Raw genomic sequence first — 21,618 nt, forward strand, 5'->3', positions numbered from 1 at the left:
CTTGGGAGATGTCCAGGCTGTCTTCGTTTCTTTTAATGGTTTGTAATTCTCACTTTGGTTAATAAAATGTTTATTTACCAAAAAAAATAAAAAATCAAAGGCGACTAAAATCAAATACAATTCATAAAGTTTAGATACATTGAAATTACAATTAGATACGTATGAAAATTACACTAGATACATAATGAAATAATTTTACCAAGATTTGGAGAGATGGCAAAGGGAAACTTGATGAGAGAGAAAACATATTAATTGTAATTGGATCATTAATTTTGGTGTTTAAATGAAAAGATAATTAATCAATCCTAGTTTTAAGGGATTTGTGTATCTAATATGTATTTAAAATAGGGAAAATTGTATATAATAGTAAACTATTAATTCAAATTAAATGTTATAAGCATAGTTTGGTTTAATTGTACCCCATAACAAACTGTTGCTATTTCTCCTCTCTCATGGTGAATCTCGCTCGCCACTCTCGTTCTCTCCCTCGCCTCTCTCACTTTTTATACAAACGCAAATGTATAAAATGCGTATGTGTTTGTATAAAGCAAGAGAAAATTGTATATATACATATATTTTCGTTTTCCTCTCTCCCCTCACCCAGATCTCGGTCGCCAGTCTCTCCTTCGCCTCTCTCGCTTATACAAATAGAAATGTATAAATTGCGTTTCTGTTTGTATAAAACGATAGAAAATTGTATATACACATGCAAATACATATATCTACGTCCTATACACTTATAATTATACAATACAAATATTCCCCTGCCCAGTTCTCTTTTGTCTTTCTCTCTTTCTCGCTTTATACAAACACTTATTATACAATTAATCTTTTGTATATGTATACCGAAACAAAACCAGATTATATACAACTGCTTTTCTTTTGTATATGTATAGCGAAATATACATATTTATGTTTGCTATGGAGCGCAATTATGCAAATTATAGCTATAGATACAAATATGATTTTTGTGTTTGCTATATGTGAAAGTTGTTACTTTAAAATATTAAAAGTGATAATATATGTAATTATTTGAAAGTAGAGATAACATTAGAATATATGGTAGAGACGTATATTTAGTTAGGTAGTTTTTCCTAGATTTTGTTAATTTTATTTTATATATGCATAAAGTCTAATCTAGATACATTTTCTTAATGATGAGTAAAAACTAACATCCAGATACATGCTAAAAAAGTACTATAATTTTATACTTTTTTATAAGATCTAGTCCACTGAAATCTATATATAATATAAAGGAGAAACATAGACAAAGGTGATGTGGCACCTCTCTATGGCCTTCATTTGTATTTGTTTTTTTTCTCATTCTTTTCTTATTTAAATTAATTATTGTATTATAAAATTAAATTACTTAATTTATTACAAATACATATTTTATTAATGGAGTAACATTTATAACAAAGACTCTTCACATTCTTTTCTTATTTAAATTAATTATTGTATTATAAAATTAAATTACTTAATTTATTACAAATACATATTTTATTAATGGAGTAACATTTATAACAAAGACTCTTCACATTCTTTTCTTATTTAAATTAATTATTGTATTATAAAATTAAATTACTTAATTTATTACAAACACATATTTTATTAATGGAGTAACATTTATAACAAAGACTCTTCACATTCTTTTTTTTCTTTTGTTAGCCTCACTTCTAATCATAAAATGATAATATTTTTTTATATTTTAAGTGTTTTTCTCTTTATTATTTAATTTATTTACAAGGAGTTAAGGAGTAATTACCCATGACCTACACCTCTTTAATTTGTATTGTTAATAATATTTAAGACTCTCATAATTTTCATGTCCATAACCTCCAAAAATTAATTTGTAAGTTTATGATGTCTTATGGTATTCCTATATTTTGCCTATATAAACTCATATTTAGTTTCATGGAGATTCACATTCAAGATTATCCTTTCCCTTCTTCATCATATTGGTTTGTGAATTAGCTAACATGTAACAAAAAAGAAGTACATGAAGGTGAGAAATATTTCATTTCCAAGTCTTTTTTCTTATTTTCTACATTTTCCCAATCTAAATAATATTTAATTTCATAAAAATTCACATTCAAGAATATATTTTCTCTTCTTTATCATATTAGTTTGTGAATTAACTAACATGTAACAAAAAAAAGTACATGAAAGGTAAGAATTTCACTCTCAAGTCTGTTTCTATTTTTATGTATTTGGATATACTTTCTTAATATTTTATTTATGTATGTATTATCATTCTCCAAGCAAATATGATTAATTTTTTTTTTGTAATAATGAACAATGTGTTGTTAGTATGTGATTGTTCTCTTTAATAGTCAATTTGCTGAATATAATATAGTTTGATTACAATATGTGTGAGTTTTCAAGAGATGATTCTTATTTACTGTTAGTACAATTGAAAAAATCATTTACAAATATATTACATATAGTTTAGATTTTTTTCTCTTTCTTTTGATATAATCACTTTCAATTGGTATGATATTTTATTTATTCATAATTATGTTTTTTTTTATTCAATTGGTAGGATATAATGAAGAGGTTGACAAATGGAGTACAAAATATGATGGCGGATCTACTTACAAAGGAAGATAAATAGATAATAGAAGAAAAACAATTTTTGAAGCATAATTAGGGATTATTTTTTGCTAGAAATTTTGTCGTTACTTTGACTTGTATTGGTAAGGTGGCTACTTTTGTTAGAATTTTTTAAACTTTAGTCTATATAAGTAAATTAACTACATGTATTGGCAATGCTATTCATTTGGTTCTTTACTATTCTATTTTTTTTGGTTATGAAGCACAATTAATATAACTATCTCATTTTTTAAAAAAATTACGATGATAATGAGCTTCATTTTTATTATGCTTGCAAGAAAATAATTAAAACGAAAATATTAAATTCTATGATGCTTTTTTTTTATGTAACAATTTATTTTCGTCACTGTTCTTTTTTGTTTGAAATGTATTTATATTTTTTATGCAGTCACCAATCGTTTTTTTTTCATTATTGTATTTCTATCCCTTATTTTCACATTTATATATTTATTATTTATTTATTTTTACAAATAAAATTAATACATGATTATTAATGCAATTATAATATCTAATAAAATTCATAACTCATGTCTCTTCATTTTACTTGTAACTTCTACTCTTAAATATTGTTACAACTTTTTCATGTTTTTTTTTCCATAATTTTTATTAATATTTTAATTAATGTTTAAAAAATTTAAAAACTAATAATAGAGACACAATAAAGAACTTCAATTTTATTTTTTTACGAAATCAGAATTTGTATAGAGGATCGTAAAAAATATGTATACAATATATTGTTATTTCAAAATACGTCTCTATCTCATTTACTTCATCGTGGTAAATAATTTATTCTTCTATATACACATGAATAGTTTGCACTTAAAAAATGTAAAAAAATTCAATTTTATATATTTAAAAAAAATGTATCATATCGCATATGAAGAGAATATCAACATTATTTATATGTTTGATACTAACATGAATATAAATAGGGAAAATTGTATATAATAGCAAACTATTAATTCAAATTAAATGCTATAAATATAATTTGATTTAATTGTACCTCATAGCAAACTGTTGCTATTTCACCTCTCTCCTGGTGAATCTCGCTCGCCACTCTCGTTCTCTCCCTCGCCTCTCTCGTTTTTTATACAAATGCAAGTGTATAAAGTGTGTTGTGTTTGTATAAAGTGAGAGAAAATTGTATATATACATATATTTTCGTTCCCCTCTCTCCCCTCTCCCAGATCTCGCTCGCCACTCTCCCAGATCTCGCTCTCTCACTCGCCTCTCTCACTTTATACAAAAATGCAAATGTATAAAATGCGTGAAAATTGTATATATACATATATTTTCGTTCCCCTCTCTCCCCTCTCCCAGATCTCGCTCGCCACTCTCCCAGATCTCGCTCTCTCACTCGCCTCTCTCACTTTATACAAAAATGCAAATGTATAAAATGCGTGAAAATTGTATATATACATATATTTTCGTTCCCCTCTCTCCCCTCTCCCAGATCTCGCTCGCCACTCTCCCAGATCTCGCTCGCCACCCACTCTCCCAGATCTCACTCGCTCACTCGTCTCTCTCACTTTATACAAATATACATATTTATGTTTGCTATGGAGCGCAATTATGCAAACTTTGCTATAACATACAAATATGAATTTTGTGTTTGCTATATGTGAAAGTTGCTCATATAAATATTATATATTATTGTCCAATAAATATTTCTTATAGCCGCGCGAAGCGCGGACAATTTTCCTAGTTAAAATATATAACTAAAAAATGGTAAGTCGTTAGACGCGTGAAATTAAATATATAACTAAAAATGGTAAGTTGTTAGACGCGTGAAATTAAAATATATAACTAAAAATGGTAAGTCGTTAGACGCGTGAAATTAAAATATATAACTAAAAAAATGGTAAGTCGTTAGACACGTGAAATTAAAATATAAAACTAAAAAATGGTAAGTTGTTAGACGCGTGAAATTAAAATATATAACTAAAAAATGATAAGTCGTTAGACGCTTTATTTACTTTCAAGTTTAGCATTTCAGTTATATTTCACTATCAAATACACATAATTATAACATGTATGTAGATGTGTTCGATACATGTCGGATGAACTAAATATGGTACTAACTGTAATTTTGAAAACACAAGATAAATTACGTAATTAAATTCTAAACTAATGAGATTTGTATGTTTGCTCTTTAATAAATTTCAGATGTGTTTTAAAATAAGGGTCCTCTATCGGCAATTTGTGCACTGTGCACTTTCCCCAATCTAAGCAAACAGCTGTATCACTCGAAGCCCAAAGTTGTGTGATACGGAACCCGGGTCCAACTGTTGCAGGCGCTCTACTTCGGCGAAGTCACCTACCGGTCAGAGAAGTGACTCGCTCTGTGCCTGAGGAATGGTAGGAGGAAATGGATACTGAATTTCATCTACTCCAACTTCCATGGTAGCTTAATCATTGCCTATGCTAGGTTAATTGTCTATCGTACTGAAATCCTGACGATTCTGTTACTGTTTTCGGTCCCTGGCCGTTGACAGTTCTCACTATGCCTTCCGATGCTGACTTATCGGACGATGATCGAAAACCTAAGGTTGGCCCTAGCGCTAACTCCATCGATCAGTCTTTGGACGCCATCGAGAATCAATTATCCTCGATTTCAGTTGGTCAATCCGAGTACGAATCCGAAGCCGACTCCGACGTCGAAATCAAGGAACCTTCGTCATCGAATCAGGATAAGCTGAAGGAGCTCCCGAATGGACTGTTGAATAGGAATTCCGAAGCTGATACTTCTGAGGAGCTTCCTCCTATCAATGTGGTTGAAGACGTTAGCTCTTCGGTACCCGTGTGGAGGAACAATTCCGAAGAAATGGAGGCTCTGGCAAGTCCTAGTAGCAGTGGCTATGCAGGTGAAAGAGGGAGTAGCAACGCTAGTAGTAGGGACACTGGCATTGAGGAGGTCGACGGTGAGATTCTTGAAATTGGCAATGGTGATTCTTTTGATGGAGGTTCGAACTCTCAGGTGCAATGGCTTCCTGGGAAACGCCATGGCAATGAGGTGAGTCCAACAGAAGCTAGTGAATGTGAACTCTTTAAGTAGTAATTGTGGCTAGTTTAGCAAATACTAAAACAGTGCTTTGCAATTAGGGAATTTTAAGTCTAGATAGTCTTTTAACACAGTAAGGTCAAACTGAGTACAACCTGTAGGCTGCAATAAGATTCAACTTTGTGACTACCTGTAGGATGAAATCTCACATTTAGATTTTAAAGGGCATGAGCAGTGGATGTGGTAGCAATTACGGTTTATAAGCTTACAACTTTTTTATATTTCCTCCTTATGCACACATTCTACTTATCAAGACTTCCAGCTGCATTTTCATCAATTTGATAACTGTGCAAATTAGAATTGTTGAGAAACAAGTCAAGGTATGTTTAAGAGTTCGCCTCGATGACAATGACAATCAAACAATATTTGATACGGCTATTTTGCAGAATATATACTGATGAGATCATGAGACTAATTTATATGCAACAACTAAAACGTATCTTCAGTAGCATCAAAAGGGAAGTAAAGGAGATCCACTGTTGATATGGTTCAAGTTTATCTTTTGAGTCTTTTGATTGATGAAGTGCAGGATGATGCTTCCATTTCCTGGAGAAAAAGAAAGAAACACTTCTTTGTCTTGAGTCACTCGGGAAAACCAATATACTCGAGGTCAGCGTTAAAGCAGCCTCCCTCCAGAGTGCTGAATGGCATTTATTAATTAGAGTACTACTACTATATACTGTTGCCTGATTCTTCCTAATCATATTGCTGTCCTCTGAGATCTGTTATTTTATTTTATCATTCGTTTGAAGATATGGAGATGAACACAAGCTTGCTGGATTCTCTGCCACTTTGCAAGCCATCATTTCGTTTGTTGAGAATGGGTACTTCACCTACCTTGTTACCTGGTAACCCCTTCCTTTTCAGCAAAGTCATAGCGGGATATTGAAGTTTGCTTGATTGGTCTTTTTTTTCAGGGGTGATCGAGTCAACTTGGTCAGAGCCGGGAAACATCAGGTCAGTCTCTTTTGTGTTGAAATTCTCTATAATGCAACGATGATGGAACTTGTGCTTTCTTGCATGGTCGATGCCTCACCTTCTTTTATGATATTTAATACTTGGAAATTTTGAAGCTGCACGGGTTACGGTGGATGTATATGTTCCTGCTTACTTCAGTTTCATGCTAGTCTTTTTCCTTTTTAAATGGTTGAATGTTATTGTTTAAAAATCGGCATTGAAGGAAAGAAGGAAAGAGAAGATAGCCATGTGCTGTTTGGCTCTGCGAGTGAGTGACCACCTAGGAATATTTTGTAATTTTTGCAATTGAGTTGCAACATTAGGCAACTTAACTGGAAGCCTTTCTGCTTAAGCATTTTAAAAATATGTGCTGCCTGATTTTCGTTTCTTGTTTAACGGATATTTAAGGCTTGTTTCAGGTTGTGTTTCTTGTAAAAGGACCTATTTACTTGGTTTGCATAAGCTGTACAGAAGAGTCATATCAGTCACTGAAGGGACAACTAGAGCTCCTCTATGGTCAGGTAAGCTTTTTTTCTTTTTTTGTTTCTTCTTTCGTTTCTTTTGATTGTTCAATTTTGTACTAATTGAGGTGCTGGCCTGGTCATAGTTTCCTTAGCATGTTAATTGACTGCCTGTTGTTCTGACGGATGAATGCAATTGCTCATGTATTAGTTGTTATCTATGCAGATGATACTTATTCTTACGAAATCTCTGAACAAATGTTTCGAGAAGAACCCTAAATTTGACATGACTCCTTTGCTTGGAGGAACAGACGCCGTCTTCTCTTCTCTAATCCATTCATTCAGTTGGTTTGTGTCTATGCTCTACCTTCACTCTCTTTCTCTCTGCCTTTATACTTAGCTTCGTCGTGATACCTTTTAGGCTTTTACTTGTGACATATTAGTCTTGCTAATTGAGATATCATATACTTCATATACTTTGGTGAGTCCGGACTGAGGACAATTGTTAAATCTTAAAGAGTACTGAGACAATCTGTCTCCTTGGAACTCAAGAAATAACTAAGGAAGCTTTACCCATTTATTATAATCATATAATTTATCTACTATGGTATGAGACGAAAGTCTTATAAAAACCCACTGGCAGTGTGACAATATGTCATGTTTTCGAGAATATAACTAAGTAAATAAAAATGTCAAAAAAAATGTGCTCTCTTTAACAACTTAAACTTTCAGATGTCAAACACTTCAACATGGTATCAGGTAGGCAGAGGTCTTGGGTCGAATCTCATCTCCCCTCATTATTAAAAAGAATTACCATGTGCTTGGCTCATGAAAAAAGAAACAGGATAGCACATGAGGGGGCCTGTTGGGAATATAAGTAAGTAACTAAAAATGTGCTCTCTCTAACAATTTAAGCTTTTAAATAAGATGGTCACACATTTCAAAAGAAGAACTACTAAAGATATGTTCCTTAATTCTAATGACATATACTTTGTCTACTATGGTGTGAGATCGCAAATTTTTAAATCTCAAGAGTTCTGGACATTCTGTGTCATTGAAACTTTGGAGAACTTCTGGTCCTTATTTGTTAACTTGTTTTTAATTGCATATGGGAAGGAATTTTTTTATTGAACTTGAGAGATGTAGAAGAATTCAATGTAACAGACACACGATCCTCCTTCCATAAAGCTGGGGGTTGGGAGAGAGAGGAGAAAAAAGGATCAGGAAAACATAAAAGTTGGAAGTTATTTTTCTGTGTAGGAACGACGAAAAAGTGAAAAGATTATTTTTCTGCCTACTGTTTAGAAGATTTTCTGTAATCCAGGGTATTTGACAATGCACAAAATTTATACTTATAAGTTATGGACAAGATGGTCACTAGAAAATATTTTACATTGCCAAAAAGGAAAGGCATAAATTTTTTATATGTAGCAAAAGTTCAGTTCCATCTCTGCTGAGATCCTGTATTATCAGTTCTAGCTTTCTAGCATAATTAGGACCACTGTTTTCTTATGCTTATAGAAGAATATTGTTCTCTCTTGTCTAGCTACTCCCAGACCCCACTTTGTGGGATTTCACTGGGTATGTTGTTGTCTTGTCTAGCTACTACTTGTTGAATATAGTAGATGTTAATGTTGTTTCCCTGTAAAATGAACCTTATCATGAAAGAAAAACTGAAGTGCTGTCTGATAAAATTGTTTTATTTCCTATGAATACGCTGTATATTAGACTTGTGTTTACCCTGCAGTTGATTTAATCCTATGCTTCCTCATTTTTGTTGTTTCTGTTTTTTTAAATCCCAACACTAACTATAAAAGGAAGCTTTTCTTTACCATATTTATGATGATGTAGATATTTTACTATTTTTTCAACTCCTTCCAAAAAGTTCTGCTCAATTTTAAGATACAATCTGGATATTCTTCGAAGGGGAAAAAATCTTGGGAAGCTTGTTGGTTGAATTTTCAGAATACGCTGTTCAGTTGACCTTGCTGATAATGCAAACTTTTTTACTTGGTTCTAATAGAAACTGTTTGTACCTGTGCTAATGATGTCATTACCTATACTAATATATTAGCTATGCTTATTTTGATTCCAGGAACCCAGCTAACTTTCTCCATGCTTACACATGTCTTCCACTTGCTTATACGACAAGGCAAGCTGCTAGTGCCATCTTGCATGATGTAGCTGATTCAGGGGTCCTGTTTGCCTTGTTAATGTGTAAACACAAGGTCTTGTTTCTATTTCTTATTCTTCTTTCAAATTGCACATTTCAGTGGTGCATAGGTTTCAGTATACTATATTGTCTAAAGCATTCTGTTTTAAGTTGATTTGCAGGTTATCAGTCTTGTTGGTGCACAAAAAGCGTCTCTTCACCCTGATGATATGCTATTGCTCTCCAACTTTATTATGTCTTCTGAATCATTTAGGCAAGTTCTGATTCTTGTTTGGGCCATTTGCTTGTGAATCTGGTACAAATATTTGGAGACAATTGATAAGCTCATTTCGCACATGTATATGCATATTTTTGGTGCTGTTTAGCCTTAATAGGCTGGTAACTCGTCCTCAAAGTAAAACCTTGTAGTCATATGGTCCATATTGTACCTGAATTTGCTGACCTTTTTGAATATATGATTGGGGCAGTCAGTTATCGAGGCAGACGTGGCCTTTGAGGATACAGATGTTACTGTAAATGTCCGTGCTAATTTTAGTATATTTGTCCTTGCATTCTTGGTAGGATTGTGTAGTAGCGTTTAACTAATTACTACTATGAAATTTCACATTACTTTATATGAGTCTAGTTTCACGTAATTAGATCATTTCTACTAGTTGTTACATTTCAAAGTTTCCTAGATTTCATTCACTTAGGTTTCATGTGCTTTGATCAATTCATTTCCGCAACGAAGGACCACTTTTTTCTTGAGGCTCCAAAACATTTATCTGGCCATCACATGATCTGGGCTGCTGTGGAAATTTTCACTTTTATGCGTATGGTCCCTATTGATTTGGTGTAATGACTCACCTACAAGTTCTCTCCTGGACATTTGTCTTGTGTCCTGAGGCAGCATGTAGCTAATGTATCTTTTGACATAGCTAGGAGTTGTTTATCATCATGACATTGCATCCAAATTCTTTTCTTCTATTCTGTGTGGTTGGTGTTCATAATGCTTCTCCCTCTCATTGTTGCTTTAGTTTTTTCTCTTTTTTTGTGCCCCTTGTTGACTGTGAACGGTTGGATCATAGCTTACATAATAATAGTACTCCTCCGTTTCAATTTATTTGTCTGGTTTTGACTTGGCATGAAATTTTGAGAAAGTAAACAAGACTTTTGAATTTTGTGGTCTTAAATTGAAGATATGTCAAATGTACCAAAATTTCCTTTAATCATGTGGTCTTTAACATGTCATGTGGAAAGTTGGAACTAAGGAGTTGCCAAAAAAGGAAAGAGGCATTCTTTTTGACAAAGTTAAAAGGAAAGTAGGACAAACATATTGAAACGGAAGGAGTATAATTTGATGGCTGAGAGATTATATTAAACTGAGTGATAGCCTAGTGAAAAGGACCTAACCTTGATTTGGGGTTCCTGTCACCAAGAGAGGAACTGGGAAAAGACCATTGACGATTCTTGGGCAGAGAGGATTTGGTGGTGGGGTTTCTTCCATGTTAAGGAAATGATAACAAAATAAATGATAGATCACATGTTACAGCCCACTCAAGGTCTGTATTCCATTTATACTTACTAATTTCTTGGAGGCTATGTTATAACACCTCATTGATGTCATGCAGGACATCAGAATCCTTCTCACCAATTTGCTTACCAAGATATAATCCCATGTCATTTCTACATGCTTATGTGCATTACCTCGATGTAAGTTGGGACGGTGTCAAATTACTCTTTAATAGTCCCCTTCTCCCAAAATGTTGTCAATTTCCCTTCAAAGGGTAATATTTATTACTTTGTACTACAGATACATTCTTACAAAATTTCAAATCTGTCAAAATCTATTATTTTATCTTTTATATTTTGGCTGTTCTTTTGTACAACTATAAATGTTAACTCTCTTATTCCATGCAATTCAAAATAAGACTGTCAGCTTAATACAGAGAAAGTATCTTCTGATGAAATTTTTTAAGTTAAATCTCTTTTTGATTCTTGATAGTAGGTTGTCTTACAATAATTCTAGGATCTTGATTTTTCCAAATTACCCAACTTTGGTGCTGTATATTACAGGTTGACACATACTTAATATTGCTTACTACAAGTTCAGATGCCTTTCATCATCTTAAAGATTGCAGGTAAATGATGTTCTTTCATTTCTTTTTTTTCAAAGTACATTTGGTTCTACTTTTCAAAGCTGAAGTTTTTTCTTTTGTTTCCATTAGATCTCTGAACCATGGGAAATGTGAGCCATGTATATCTGTTCTTAAATTCCGTCTAGAGGCATTAGCTTGTTAAACTAAACTACTTTTATCTTTCCCATAATAGCAATGTTAAGGCAAAGCTCTTATCTATCTTGTAGGATTCGTATTGAAAAGGTACTTCTGGAGTCCAATGTACTTAATGAAGTTCAAAGATCCATGGTAGATGGTGGCATGCGTGTTGAGGATTTACCTGCTGATCATGATTCTCATTCTGGAGCAGTCTCCCTTCATCTGGGTCAGCCTGGACATACTAGAGAATCATCAGAGAGATTTGCTGAAGCATTCATAGGTGTTGGTGGTCCTGCTGGACTTTGGCATTTTATGTATCGAAGTATTTATCTTGACCAGTATGTGTCGTCGGAGTTTTCCTCACCAGTAAATAATAGACAACAGCAGAAAAGGTATTACTTTAAGATCAAGTTTCTGTCATAACAAACAATACTTCTGTCTCTTTCCCCCCCTTAAAGACGAGATTTTTTTTCTGCAGGTTGTATAGAGCTTACCAGAAGCTTTATGCATCCATGCATGACAAGGAAATTGGACCGCACAAAACTCAGTTCAGAAGGGATGAAAATTATGGTACGTACTTTGGCTGCTTCCCCTGCTCTCCTCTTAAGCTCTTGAAGCATGAAGACCTTTCTATTTTCTTCACCTAATTGAATGTTTGCATATAATATTTATGGCAGAAATAAGCTATTAATTAAACAGTTAACATGAATCAGTGTTGACAGTCATTTCCTTCCTAGACGACTCTTGCTGTCAGAGAACTACAGCTGACATGTCACTGCTGCCTTTTGTGATCATTGTCACAGAAACTTTTTCCACCATAACATAGCATACAAAGTTAGTTAATTGAGGTCCAAGTTGCATAGATAATCTGATCTACTTATCCTAAATCTTTTTTTTTTTCAAATTTAAAATAAGTCTATAGAACCTAGATCTATCTATCTTTCTGCTTGTATAGTACTGTAGAGCAGGTTAATTTTCTTGTCAAAGCTTTGAGGTTGGGATGAGAAGTCTTTGGGTTAACACTGACAGTTGCTGGGTAAGAGATGTCAAAAGAAAAAAATCATTCTCCTATTCATTTTTATTGTACTTCATGTTGCTGTTGGTCGTTATTCATGAACAAGAAAAGAATATAAATCTAGTGAGTCGTAATTGCAAGAAAAGTGTGATCCCTTGCAAGTTTGCAGGTAATTATTTAAAAATACTTTTCATATTTGTACGTTGAGCCAATTCTAAAAGCTAAGTGCATAGACATAAGTAAATGAATTGTTCTTGTTGAGGATTTATGTAGTAATTAATTGGCATCATTATTCATATTCCTTAAAATTGGAATTCTTTCAGGAAGGTGTTCGCTATAATTAAGTTCAGTTTTCACTTTTTTTGGTTCCAGTATTGACCCTTATTTTATTTTAATTTCTTTCAATGGTTACTAAATTTTGGGTTGGGAATTCAGAAACATAGAAAAAACGCCTCATGACATTGTCACATGATAATGTTTTAGTTTCTCTTGGGATAACTTCCTTACCTTTATCTTGCAGTTCTACTGTGCTGGGTTACTCAGGATTTCGAACTTTATGCAGCATTTGATCCCCTGGCAGACAAGGTTTGATTATTTATTTGTTCTTTTAAGCCTGTTATTTGTCTAAGTGATATCTTGAGTGTCACTTTTATTTTTGAGAGATTTTCCACCTATCATTTTATGGGTAGACAAGGTTTTATTATTTATTTTGTTTTTCTAAGCCTATCGTTTGTCTAAGTGATATCTTGAGTGTCACTTTTATTTTAGAGATTCCACCTATCAATTTGATGCTGTTATATATGCTAGATGTGACTCCATTTGTCTTTGGTTGAGGAAGGTTTGGACTATTCATTGGACAGTTTAGGTATTGAAACTTTGGCAATTCAAACAAGCAGACCAATGAGATTTAATAGACCTTAGTTCACTTCTGTTCTGTACTGTAGTGAGCTGGTTACCATTTATAATAGGGGAACTTTCACATATAGCCACTCAAAAATAGCCTAATTACTCTCTATAGCTATAGTTTGATAATTACAATTCGTAGCTACATGTTATATGGAGGAGAGAGGTGAGTGAGACTGGGAGAGAGAGGCGAGAGAGAGGGGGCAAAGAGTGGGAGAAAGGTGAATTGTATATGTATATAGGTTAGATAATTGTATATTATACATATGTATTTGTATATATGGCAAGCGAGATTGGGAGAGGGAGGAGAGAGGTGAATTGTATATGTATATAGTTTAGATAATTGTAAATTATACATATGTATTTGTATATTCTGGTGAATTATACATATACAAACCTGACTAATTATACAAACTCGAAGTCAGCCCGCGTAATTAATGTATAATGTTAGTCCTGAGTGGTAATTATAGCAAACTATAGCTATGATGAGTAATGAAGTAGTATAACTTTGCTTAACCGCGTAATTTTCCCTTCATAATAACACATGAGATATGTTAATGGCTAGGCCATGAGCCCTAGCGATTGAAATCAAAATCTCACTATTTGCTCAACAGAAAGAATCCACCCCTAAATACATGTTAACTTATTTTTTATGCATCATTGTCAAACAGCTATTATTTGGGATGTTATTTCGGGACTAGCGTCAGTTTACTTACCACAACGAGTACATTTTTTATATACTGAAATTCTGATAAGTACGTCAAAGCTGATTTTGTGTATTCAAACTTCAATATGGTTTAATAGTTTAAGCTTCATCAATGTGCTTGACATGTGGGGTATTATTCACAATAGTGATCCTATGACTTTTCTTATGCCAATTATTTGGGAATGTGAGCATTGCACTATTTACCTGTGATCTTACAGTTTTTAACGTTTGGTAAATTTCCACCTTGCAGGCTCTAGCTATTAAGACTTGCAATCGAGTATGTCAATGGATCAAGAACATAGAGAATGAGATTTTCTTGTTAGGAGCCAGTCCTTTTTCATGGTGATTCTCTCCATGTTTTTCTTTTCTCGAATTCCTTATAATAAGTTATTGTTGCCTCATTTCTGTAGGCTTCCAATTTTTGTGGTTATTTAGAAAATGCCAGTTGTAGTTTAAAGTTTGGCTGTCAAGATATGAGTTGTCTCACTCTAGCCGTCATTTTATTTTCTCTTGTACAATTTATGAAATTTTGTACCTTTAATCTGTATCAAAGGTTTATAGTGTTCTATATATACCGATCTTTTTTAATTCCTGCAGTATCCAACATCTGAAAGAATAAAAGATTTTGTTGAATTTCGAATGTGGATGCCATACTGGGACTAAAGCGCCACAGAATATGGTTGCAGTTTGTAACCATTTATTTCTCATTCTCTTTTTATTTTTTCTTCTCCTAGAGGAAAAGGGCATTTTTTCAGAATTTGACACTAACTCATTAACATCTATAAAATGTCATCTTGAAAATTGGATATTCAGTACAGATTCATCTTGTTCCCTATGCAAGAAAAGTTATACAACATATAGAGTATTACACAACCTCCGAGAGGTGGGTTATTTTATTTATCCTCTTCGTGTAGGTTGCAGAGTGAACCATGCTTGCAGTCTCGCAACTATTTGTGCTTTGCTACTACGTATCGCTCTGTCATCTGCATCAATGTAAAAAAAGCTACTGTTAAGGACTCCACAGAAACGTAAACGATGAAACTGCAATCCACTGATAGTGATCCTCTTGTAAAACATCTATGAATAACAGAAATCTCTGTTGTAAATACATGTGGCATAAACTTTTTGTATGTTTAATGAATACAAAGATATGAAAGGTCAACCTTAAACATGGTTCCCTCTACTGATCACACAAGGTTATAAAGATATGATAATGAGAAGGAAATAACTATCTTAATGTAATTTGACTGAAAAAGATGAAAAATCAGAAATTAACGATCTGTATTAACAGTTGTGACGATGAACATACACAGAAATCTCATACAGCAACTGCTTCAGGCCTTTTGCTCGTCTTGATCCCTTTAATAGCTGCAACATGTTCACACAATATGTAAGTTCTAAGTTTATTAATCAATAAACATCAAGTTCCAAGCTTCTCAGTATGGCAAAATAAAGAATTTTATATCCTTGCCTTCAGCATAATCAGGAGCTCCAAAGACAGCAGAACCAGCTACCAAGGCATTGGCTCCAGCTTCAATGACCTGCAAGAAAAAAATGACTGTTAAATCGTAATCTCATAAGGATAAATGGTTGGTTGCTTTGATACACCGTGTTCACTTTGTCATTACCACACGCAATTCTCTACAACTTGAAAGTAGGTTACTCTTCAGTACAATATAAAACACGTTTGCCGCAATAAATGGCAAAATTAGGAGAAAGATAAGGTTGTGCTCCATGAAACCTGGTAGAATATCAGAACAATTTAGGAAAAGATTCGAATTCACAAGATACAACAATCCCGAAGTAGCATTTTCACACCACTTGCAATGCTGTCTGCAGGTAAGATTTATCCTTCACATCCTATGACTTATCCCAACAATACATGGAAAAGAAAAATAAATCTTTTAAGAGTTAATGAGGGTCAGGTAACAAGCTTAATGGGAGAGGGGTTTATAATCACGGGAGAGCATCATTCACCTTGTAAGCATTTTTGGGACCAACTCCACCATCAACTTCAATCCAAGGGTTTAATCCCTGCAAAGTTAACATAAGAATGTCATCACATTGCATAGTTTGCAGAGACTGAAAAATGGTAAAAAAAATTACCCTCTCAGCGCAGATTTTTCTCAAGTCCGAGATTTTCTTGACCTGACTCTCAATGAAGCTCTGTCCCCCAAATCCAGGGTTTACAGACATAATCAACACCAGATCAACAGCTGTTGCACGAAAAAGAAACTATAAGCAATTTATCAACCTGGCTCACTTTGGATTCAAAGCTTAGTGCCTTTTCTGATCTAGCTTTCCAGAGGCAGCATACAGGTTATAGACAGGAAGATCCTTGGTAACCAGATTAGAACTTTGCTACATGTCTATTTCCCCACCCCTTTAAAGATTGACGAAAGCTTAAACAATTGAAAATACGGGACCTCATATTAAGAAAATGGGACCTTGAGCTTACTCAACTTTAACAGCTAACTTAGGAGGTAAGGATTGTCTAAAATCATATAATTGCCCATTATTATTTATTAGGGAAACCAAGAATAAGGATCGGTTCCGACTCTAATAGCATATCTGAATAATATACCTTGAGCCTAACTCAATACAAAAGACTAGCTCATGTGGGGGACTCTATAACCTTGCTTCTCAAATCAATATCTCTAAGGTAAGTTTTTCATTGGAGCACTCAAACTAATATACAAGTAGTTCTAGGGTACACTTTCAATGCTTTTGCTTCATTCATCAATCTTGAACCGTTGCGGCATTGCACAGTATATTCAGCATAGCTCAGACTAGTAGGAGCTAAGGTGATTTGACATGTTTTCTACCATATGAAGTCAAGTTTAAAAGATAACATAATCTATATCACCTATTTAGAGGAGTACTTCTCCCATCTCTCGATTCCAATTTCATTATTGACTCTCACATCACAATATAAAAGAAGAAAATTGAAGCAGAAAATTATAAGAAAAATACTAAGAGAATCATCTCTGGGAAGTTGTCTCTTAACTTAAGGAAATGAAAACTCCAAATTTTTAATAGATGCTACAAGTGTCATAACTCATAACAGTACAGAGACCAACAACCATTTGTTTCTACACTGCACAGTTGCTACAGATTTATGGAGCACTTTCTTCTCTCTTTTTGGACTTAATTGGTCATGCCTTGGAATATCAAGGAAACCTTTGAAAGTTGGAGACATGGAAAGTTGATCAAGCCATCAGGAAGATTTGGAGAACGATCTCTGCAAGCATTTTTTGGGTTTTGTGGACAGAATGGAATAAGAGATGTTTTTGATGGTGTATCAACTCCCAATCACTCTATAAAGGTTAGGTGCTTAATGCTTCTGTTAAGCTGGCACAATTTGTTCCCTGTGGATTCTTATGACAACCTTTTGTTCTCTGTTAGCTCCCTAATTCTAGAGTAGACTTTTTTTGCTTGGGAGCTAGCTCAGTTTTATTTTTGGATGCAATATCTTTTGTAATTTGCATCTTCTTGATGCCATCAATGAAACCATTTACTTCATCAAATAAAAAAGTTTTCTTAAGAAGCAATATCTTACCATCAAGGACATATTCAATTGCGGTTAAAGGGGTTCCAGGATTGAGGACAACCCCAGCTTTTGCTCCCAAACTTTTAATCTGAAAAATAAACAATCAATAAGGTGGTCAAGACACACTTAAAAGGTGAAACAATGAATAAGACAGCTAAAAAACACAAGTTACCATGAAGTTAGAACTATATCTTTGGGTAACAAAATAATAATATTCTGAAATATCACCAGCTGAATTTCTATATCACATATATGGCTCTTACAATTACAAATTACAGCACACCATTTTCAATGTCATGGAACACACCTAACCATGATCCTATATAATTTCTCTAGAACTGATAGTTCATTTTAAATAGATAAAGTAGATCATATAAAAGGTAATCAGAAATCTTATAGAGAAATTTTAAATGAGTAAGTGTTCAATGTAAGAAAAGCAAGCACTCTACATTTTTTTCTAACCCCCATGGTGTGAGGATGCTTTGCATCATGTGGAAAATGTTTCAGAGAGACATCATCTATAATAGAAGTAACAAAATTCATCATGAATAATTAATCAATTACCTCCAACAAGTCATTTATAACTGATATCCTAAAAGAAAAAGCATGCAATAAAGGTAAATGGAAAATTCCAGTATTTAGAATTCAGGATACCGCGAATCAGCATGGATTGATCTTTACAAATAGAAAATTTGTAGTAAGTGAAAACGTTAGGCTGGTGATATTCTGTTACTTATGTACAACATTCCTAACAAGAAGCCTGTTTCTGTAGCCATTTTAAAGTAGGTTTGCAATCAAATTCCTATGAGTAGATAGTCATTACTAACAAAGAGAAATCTAGTATTTCGACAAAAACAAACATGCCTTTGAGCATCAAAAGTTCTAAAGAATTACAAAATCAAGAGTAAATCTTTTAGATACGTGAAGCTAAAAAATTCAAGAGACTGACAAAGGCACTTAACAAGTCCCAAAGAAAAGGTTCAGGAAATTTGTAGGTTTGCTCCTATTGAAAAATGCAGAAAATTTCATAGGAAACACACTGAGAAACACAAGTCTTTGTTTGAAAGATCACTTTAGCAGTCATTGCGGTTCACACAACTAGCTGCAGTAGCCAAACAGAAGCAATGCATCAATATGCCTAACATAGCTTAATTTGAATGTCATTTTGTGCACTTACTACAAACAGTTCTATATTGAGCAGCTAAGTAGCCTTTTTACAAAAAATATATTTTTCATGGGCCAACCTATTATGTAATCCAAAAGACTCGAGGTAGAGGTATTTTTCAGGTTGCAGTGCATTAACACTTTCGAAAACACTGTTGATAAGAACTTTCTAGGATCCTTGTATGATATCATAAGTACAGTTTGGATCCGTATTATGCAAGGAGACATTGATTTTGCTAATTCGAATTGAAGAAGGAAAAGAAAGAAAGAAAGACAGACCTGATTTATTGTACGATGCAAGTGGATCGTAGAAGATTGCTCACAGTGAACACTGACAATATCAGCACCTGCTTTTATGAAGTCAGGTACTCTCTGGTCAGGTTCGACAATCATCTGCAATGGTCGGTTGAAATTGAACATTAGCAAAAGCATTTTCACGCATATAGACCTGAAATAGTTTTACCACATGAAAAAAAAAAGAAATACCAGATGCACATCCAATGGTAGATCTGTGATAGGGCGCAAGGAATCAACTACAAGGGGTCCAATAGTTATATTTGGAACAAATCGACCGTCCATCACATCTACATGAATCCAGTCACAGCCTGCCTGCTCAATTGCTTTCACCTAAATGCATGAAAGGCACAAGAGTAAAACACTTACATGTGATGAATGATTAACCAGCTTAAGAGCCATTCTTAAGGGAAACCACAAACAAAAAAGAAGAAATTCATAAAAGAATTGACCTAAAATGAGAAAGGCAAAATACATTTGCTCAATATTTTAAACTTGTAGATGAATAGAAATATTTCTTATATCCAGTTTCCAAATAGAAATACACCTTTATAAGATCTATATGAAATGGTAGGGCAAGAGATCCATATGACCACAAACCTGCTCTCCTAATTTAGAAAAGTTAGCAGAAAGGATGGACGGAGAAACAATAATGTCGCTTTTTGAGAACTTATCCACCCGAGAAGAAGCGTTCACCACAGTTTGAATTCTCCTCCTGCATTTACAAACAAAATTAGGAACTATATTTGGACAGATTGTGACGCTAGTTTAAGGGGGCATAGTTGCAGAAAGATAAACACCTACTAGTTAAATTTCCTATATTTTAAGATAGGAAATAAGAAAGAAAAATGCAGTTGTTAGCAAGAAAAGTAAATGAATGGTCCGTGTCCAAAAAGAACAAAAAATGCATGAACTCAGCTGATATATTCAAGAAATCGGCTCATTTTTACAACTATATAAGCAACATTGCATCACCTAGTAAGCATAATCTCATCAGTGAGATAGATAGTTAATAGCTACTGGAATCAAATTCAACTTATGGTTGGTGCCTGTTGAAAAACAGAGAAATCAAAGTGACTTGAACAAGGATTAATCAGAATGTCAAAAAAACATGACATTGTCAAGAAGCATTCTTGCATGAGCTTTACATTATCAACCAATTGCCAATTGAAGAGGGTGGTTCTTGATGCTATTAGATTCTAAATTGTCTACCACAAGACAATCCTGAATTGCATATTTTCCAGCTTAGAACATTGACTCTTCAAGACCATTTGCTTACCACACACAGGAAAATCAAATTCAAATAGGATATGAAGCATATCACAAACATAGGGAGTGCAAAAATTCCTGTTATCACAACAGCACCAAGAAAAAGATCCATACACCCTTTCTACACACCCAAAAACATCAAGGTCCGATTTTTTTCCTGTGGAAATGACTGATTCAAAACTTCCCACACCAGGCTAGCAATCTAGTTAACTTGCGGACCATAACTCCAAGTACAACGATTACAAGTAAAAGAGTTAATTTTTAGGGGAAAAGAAAGTAAGACAATTAAGAAATTAGAAAAACCTGGTGAAAGTGAGTGAATTGGGGTTGGAGAAAGAAATCTTTTGAAGCTTTTGACTCCCGCCAAATCCACTAATTTGGGATTGTAACAGAGTTGATGAACCCAAAGAAGAAGCAGTCGCCATTGAATTTTTTTATTTTTTTTTCTTGAAGCAAACTTTTCCCTTGTTGAAAATTGAGGATAAAGGTTGGTACTTTGTCAATTTGAAAGCACCACAGCTCAAAATTCCAACCACCCTTTTGAGACTTTCAAGACAAGAACCGAAAACTGTTGTATTTTTTAGGAAAATCAAGAATGAAATACCAGGTGGACACGTGTCTGATTTGGTTTCATAGCGGCTTTGCTTATCTTCAATGGTTGGCCCTTCTCTTTTGCTGACTCAATTTGTAGGGAACAGGGGACCTCCCATCCTTCATTTATCGCATGATGGCCACAAGCACACAAACCAAACACCAAGGTAGAAATGCCAAAGCCAAAAGTCACCTTCCTTATAATTTTATATTCAAATTATTGTAACAAAGTTGTGTTTTATTTCTAGGTAACTATTTATTAGTTGCATATATTCATGAGTTATAATTTAAGTATAACTTTTTTTTTTTTTAGATAATTTGATTTTGATAAACTCTAGGGCGGAGTCGGTTGAGGGGATTCATTCGATTATTTTAATTATGAGTTTATATATAGTTAAAAATATTTTTATGTATATATAGTAGATGTTGAATCTCCTTGAATTTCATTATGTGTTTACTTTTGAACTTTCTTAGTGAAAATCCTGACTATGACACTAGAGATAATATTTTTAGATTATGAGTTTATATACTTTGAACTCAAAACTTTACAATATCATACTATATATCAGAAGGAAAACAACCAAAACTTTTAACAGATAAACATAA

The 21,618-nt window shown here is 33.6% G+C and overlaps 2 protein-coding genes across 2 annotated transcripts; one reads left to right on the forward strand and one right to left on the reverse strand.

Moving 5' to 3' along the window:
- Window positions 1–4,807: 4,807 nt before the first annotated feature.
- On the forward strand, window positions 4,808–14,732 carry LOC102594647 (protein SAND). The gene is made up of 14 exons (XM_006364519.2): window positions 4,808–5,626; window positions 6,204–6,283; window positions 6,427–6,498; window positions 6,592–6,631; window positions 7,051–7,152; window positions 7,319–7,440; window positions 9,188–9,320; window positions 9,427–9,518; window positions 10,876–10,957; window positions 11,321–11,385; window positions 11,610–11,912; window positions 11,999–12,090; window positions 13,056–13,120; window positions 14,395–14,732. The coding sequence occupies exons 1-14, from the start codon at window positions 5,117–5,119 to the stop codon at window positions 14,488–14,490; spliced, it is 1,854 nt and encodes a 617-aa protein (XP_006364581.1). The 5' UTR covers window positions 4,808–5,116; the 3' UTR covers window positions 14,491–14,732.
- Window positions 14,733–14,926: 194 nt separating this feature from the next.
- Window positions 14,927–21,182, reverse strand: LOC102594969 (ribulose-phosphate 3-epimerase, chloroplastic-like). The gene is made up of 10 exons (NM_001425386.1): window positions 20,725–21,182; window positions 19,753–19,867; window positions 19,345–19,485; window positions 19,138–19,251; window positions 17,704–17,782; window positions 16,251–16,360; window positions 16,122–16,178; window positions 15,616–15,685; window positions 15,454–15,512; window positions 14,927–15,127 (listed from the first exon to the last, which is right to left on the reverse strand). The coding sequence occupies exons 1-9, from the start codon at window positions 20,844–20,846 to the stop codon at window positions 15,463–15,465; spliced, it is 858 nt and encodes a 285-aa protein (NP_001412315.1). The 5' UTR covers window positions 20,847–21,182; the 3' UTR covers window positions 14,927–15,127; window positions 15,454–15,462.
- Between the last annotated feature and the right edge of the window lie 436 nt (window positions 21,183–21,618).

This window comes from Solanum tuberosum, unplaced genomic scaffold (genome assembly GCF_000226075.1).
Source record: "Solanum tuberosum cultivar DM 1-3 516 R44 unplaced genomic scaffold, SolTub_3.0 scf00497, whole genome shotgun sequence".
Classification (NCBI taxonomy): Eukaryota; Viridiplantae; Streptophyta; class Magnoliopsida; order Solanales; family Solanaceae; genus Solanum; species Solanum tuberosum.

Excerpts from the sequence above, each read along its gene's own strand:
- LOC102594647 (XM_006364519.2), top strand. The coding sequence starts at position 5,117 with ATGCCTTCCGATGCTGACTTATCGGACGATGATCGAAAACCTAAGGTT. Across the intron at positions 6,632-7,050 it reads TCAGAGCCGGGAAACATCAG|GTTGTGTTTCTTGTAAAAGG; the intron begins GTCAGTCTCTTT and ends GGCTTGTTTCAG. Across the intron at positions 10,958-11,320 it reads CTTATGTGCATTACCTCGAT|GTTGACACATACTTAATATT; the intron begins GTAAGTTGGGAC and ends TGTATATTACAG.
- LOC102594969 (NM_001425386.1), bottom strand. The coding sequence starts at position 20,846 with ATGGCGACTGCTTCTTCTTTGGGTTCATCAACTCTGTTACAATCCCAA. Across the intron at positions 16,361-17,703 it reads AATTGAATATGTCCTTGATG|CTGTTGATCTGGTGTTGATT; the intron begins GTAAGATATTGC and ends TTCGTGCAACAG. Across the intron at positions 16,179-16,250 it reads GAAAAATCTGCGCTGAGAGG|GGATTAAACCCTTGGATTGA; the intron begins GTAATTTTTTTT and ends TTAACTTTGCAG.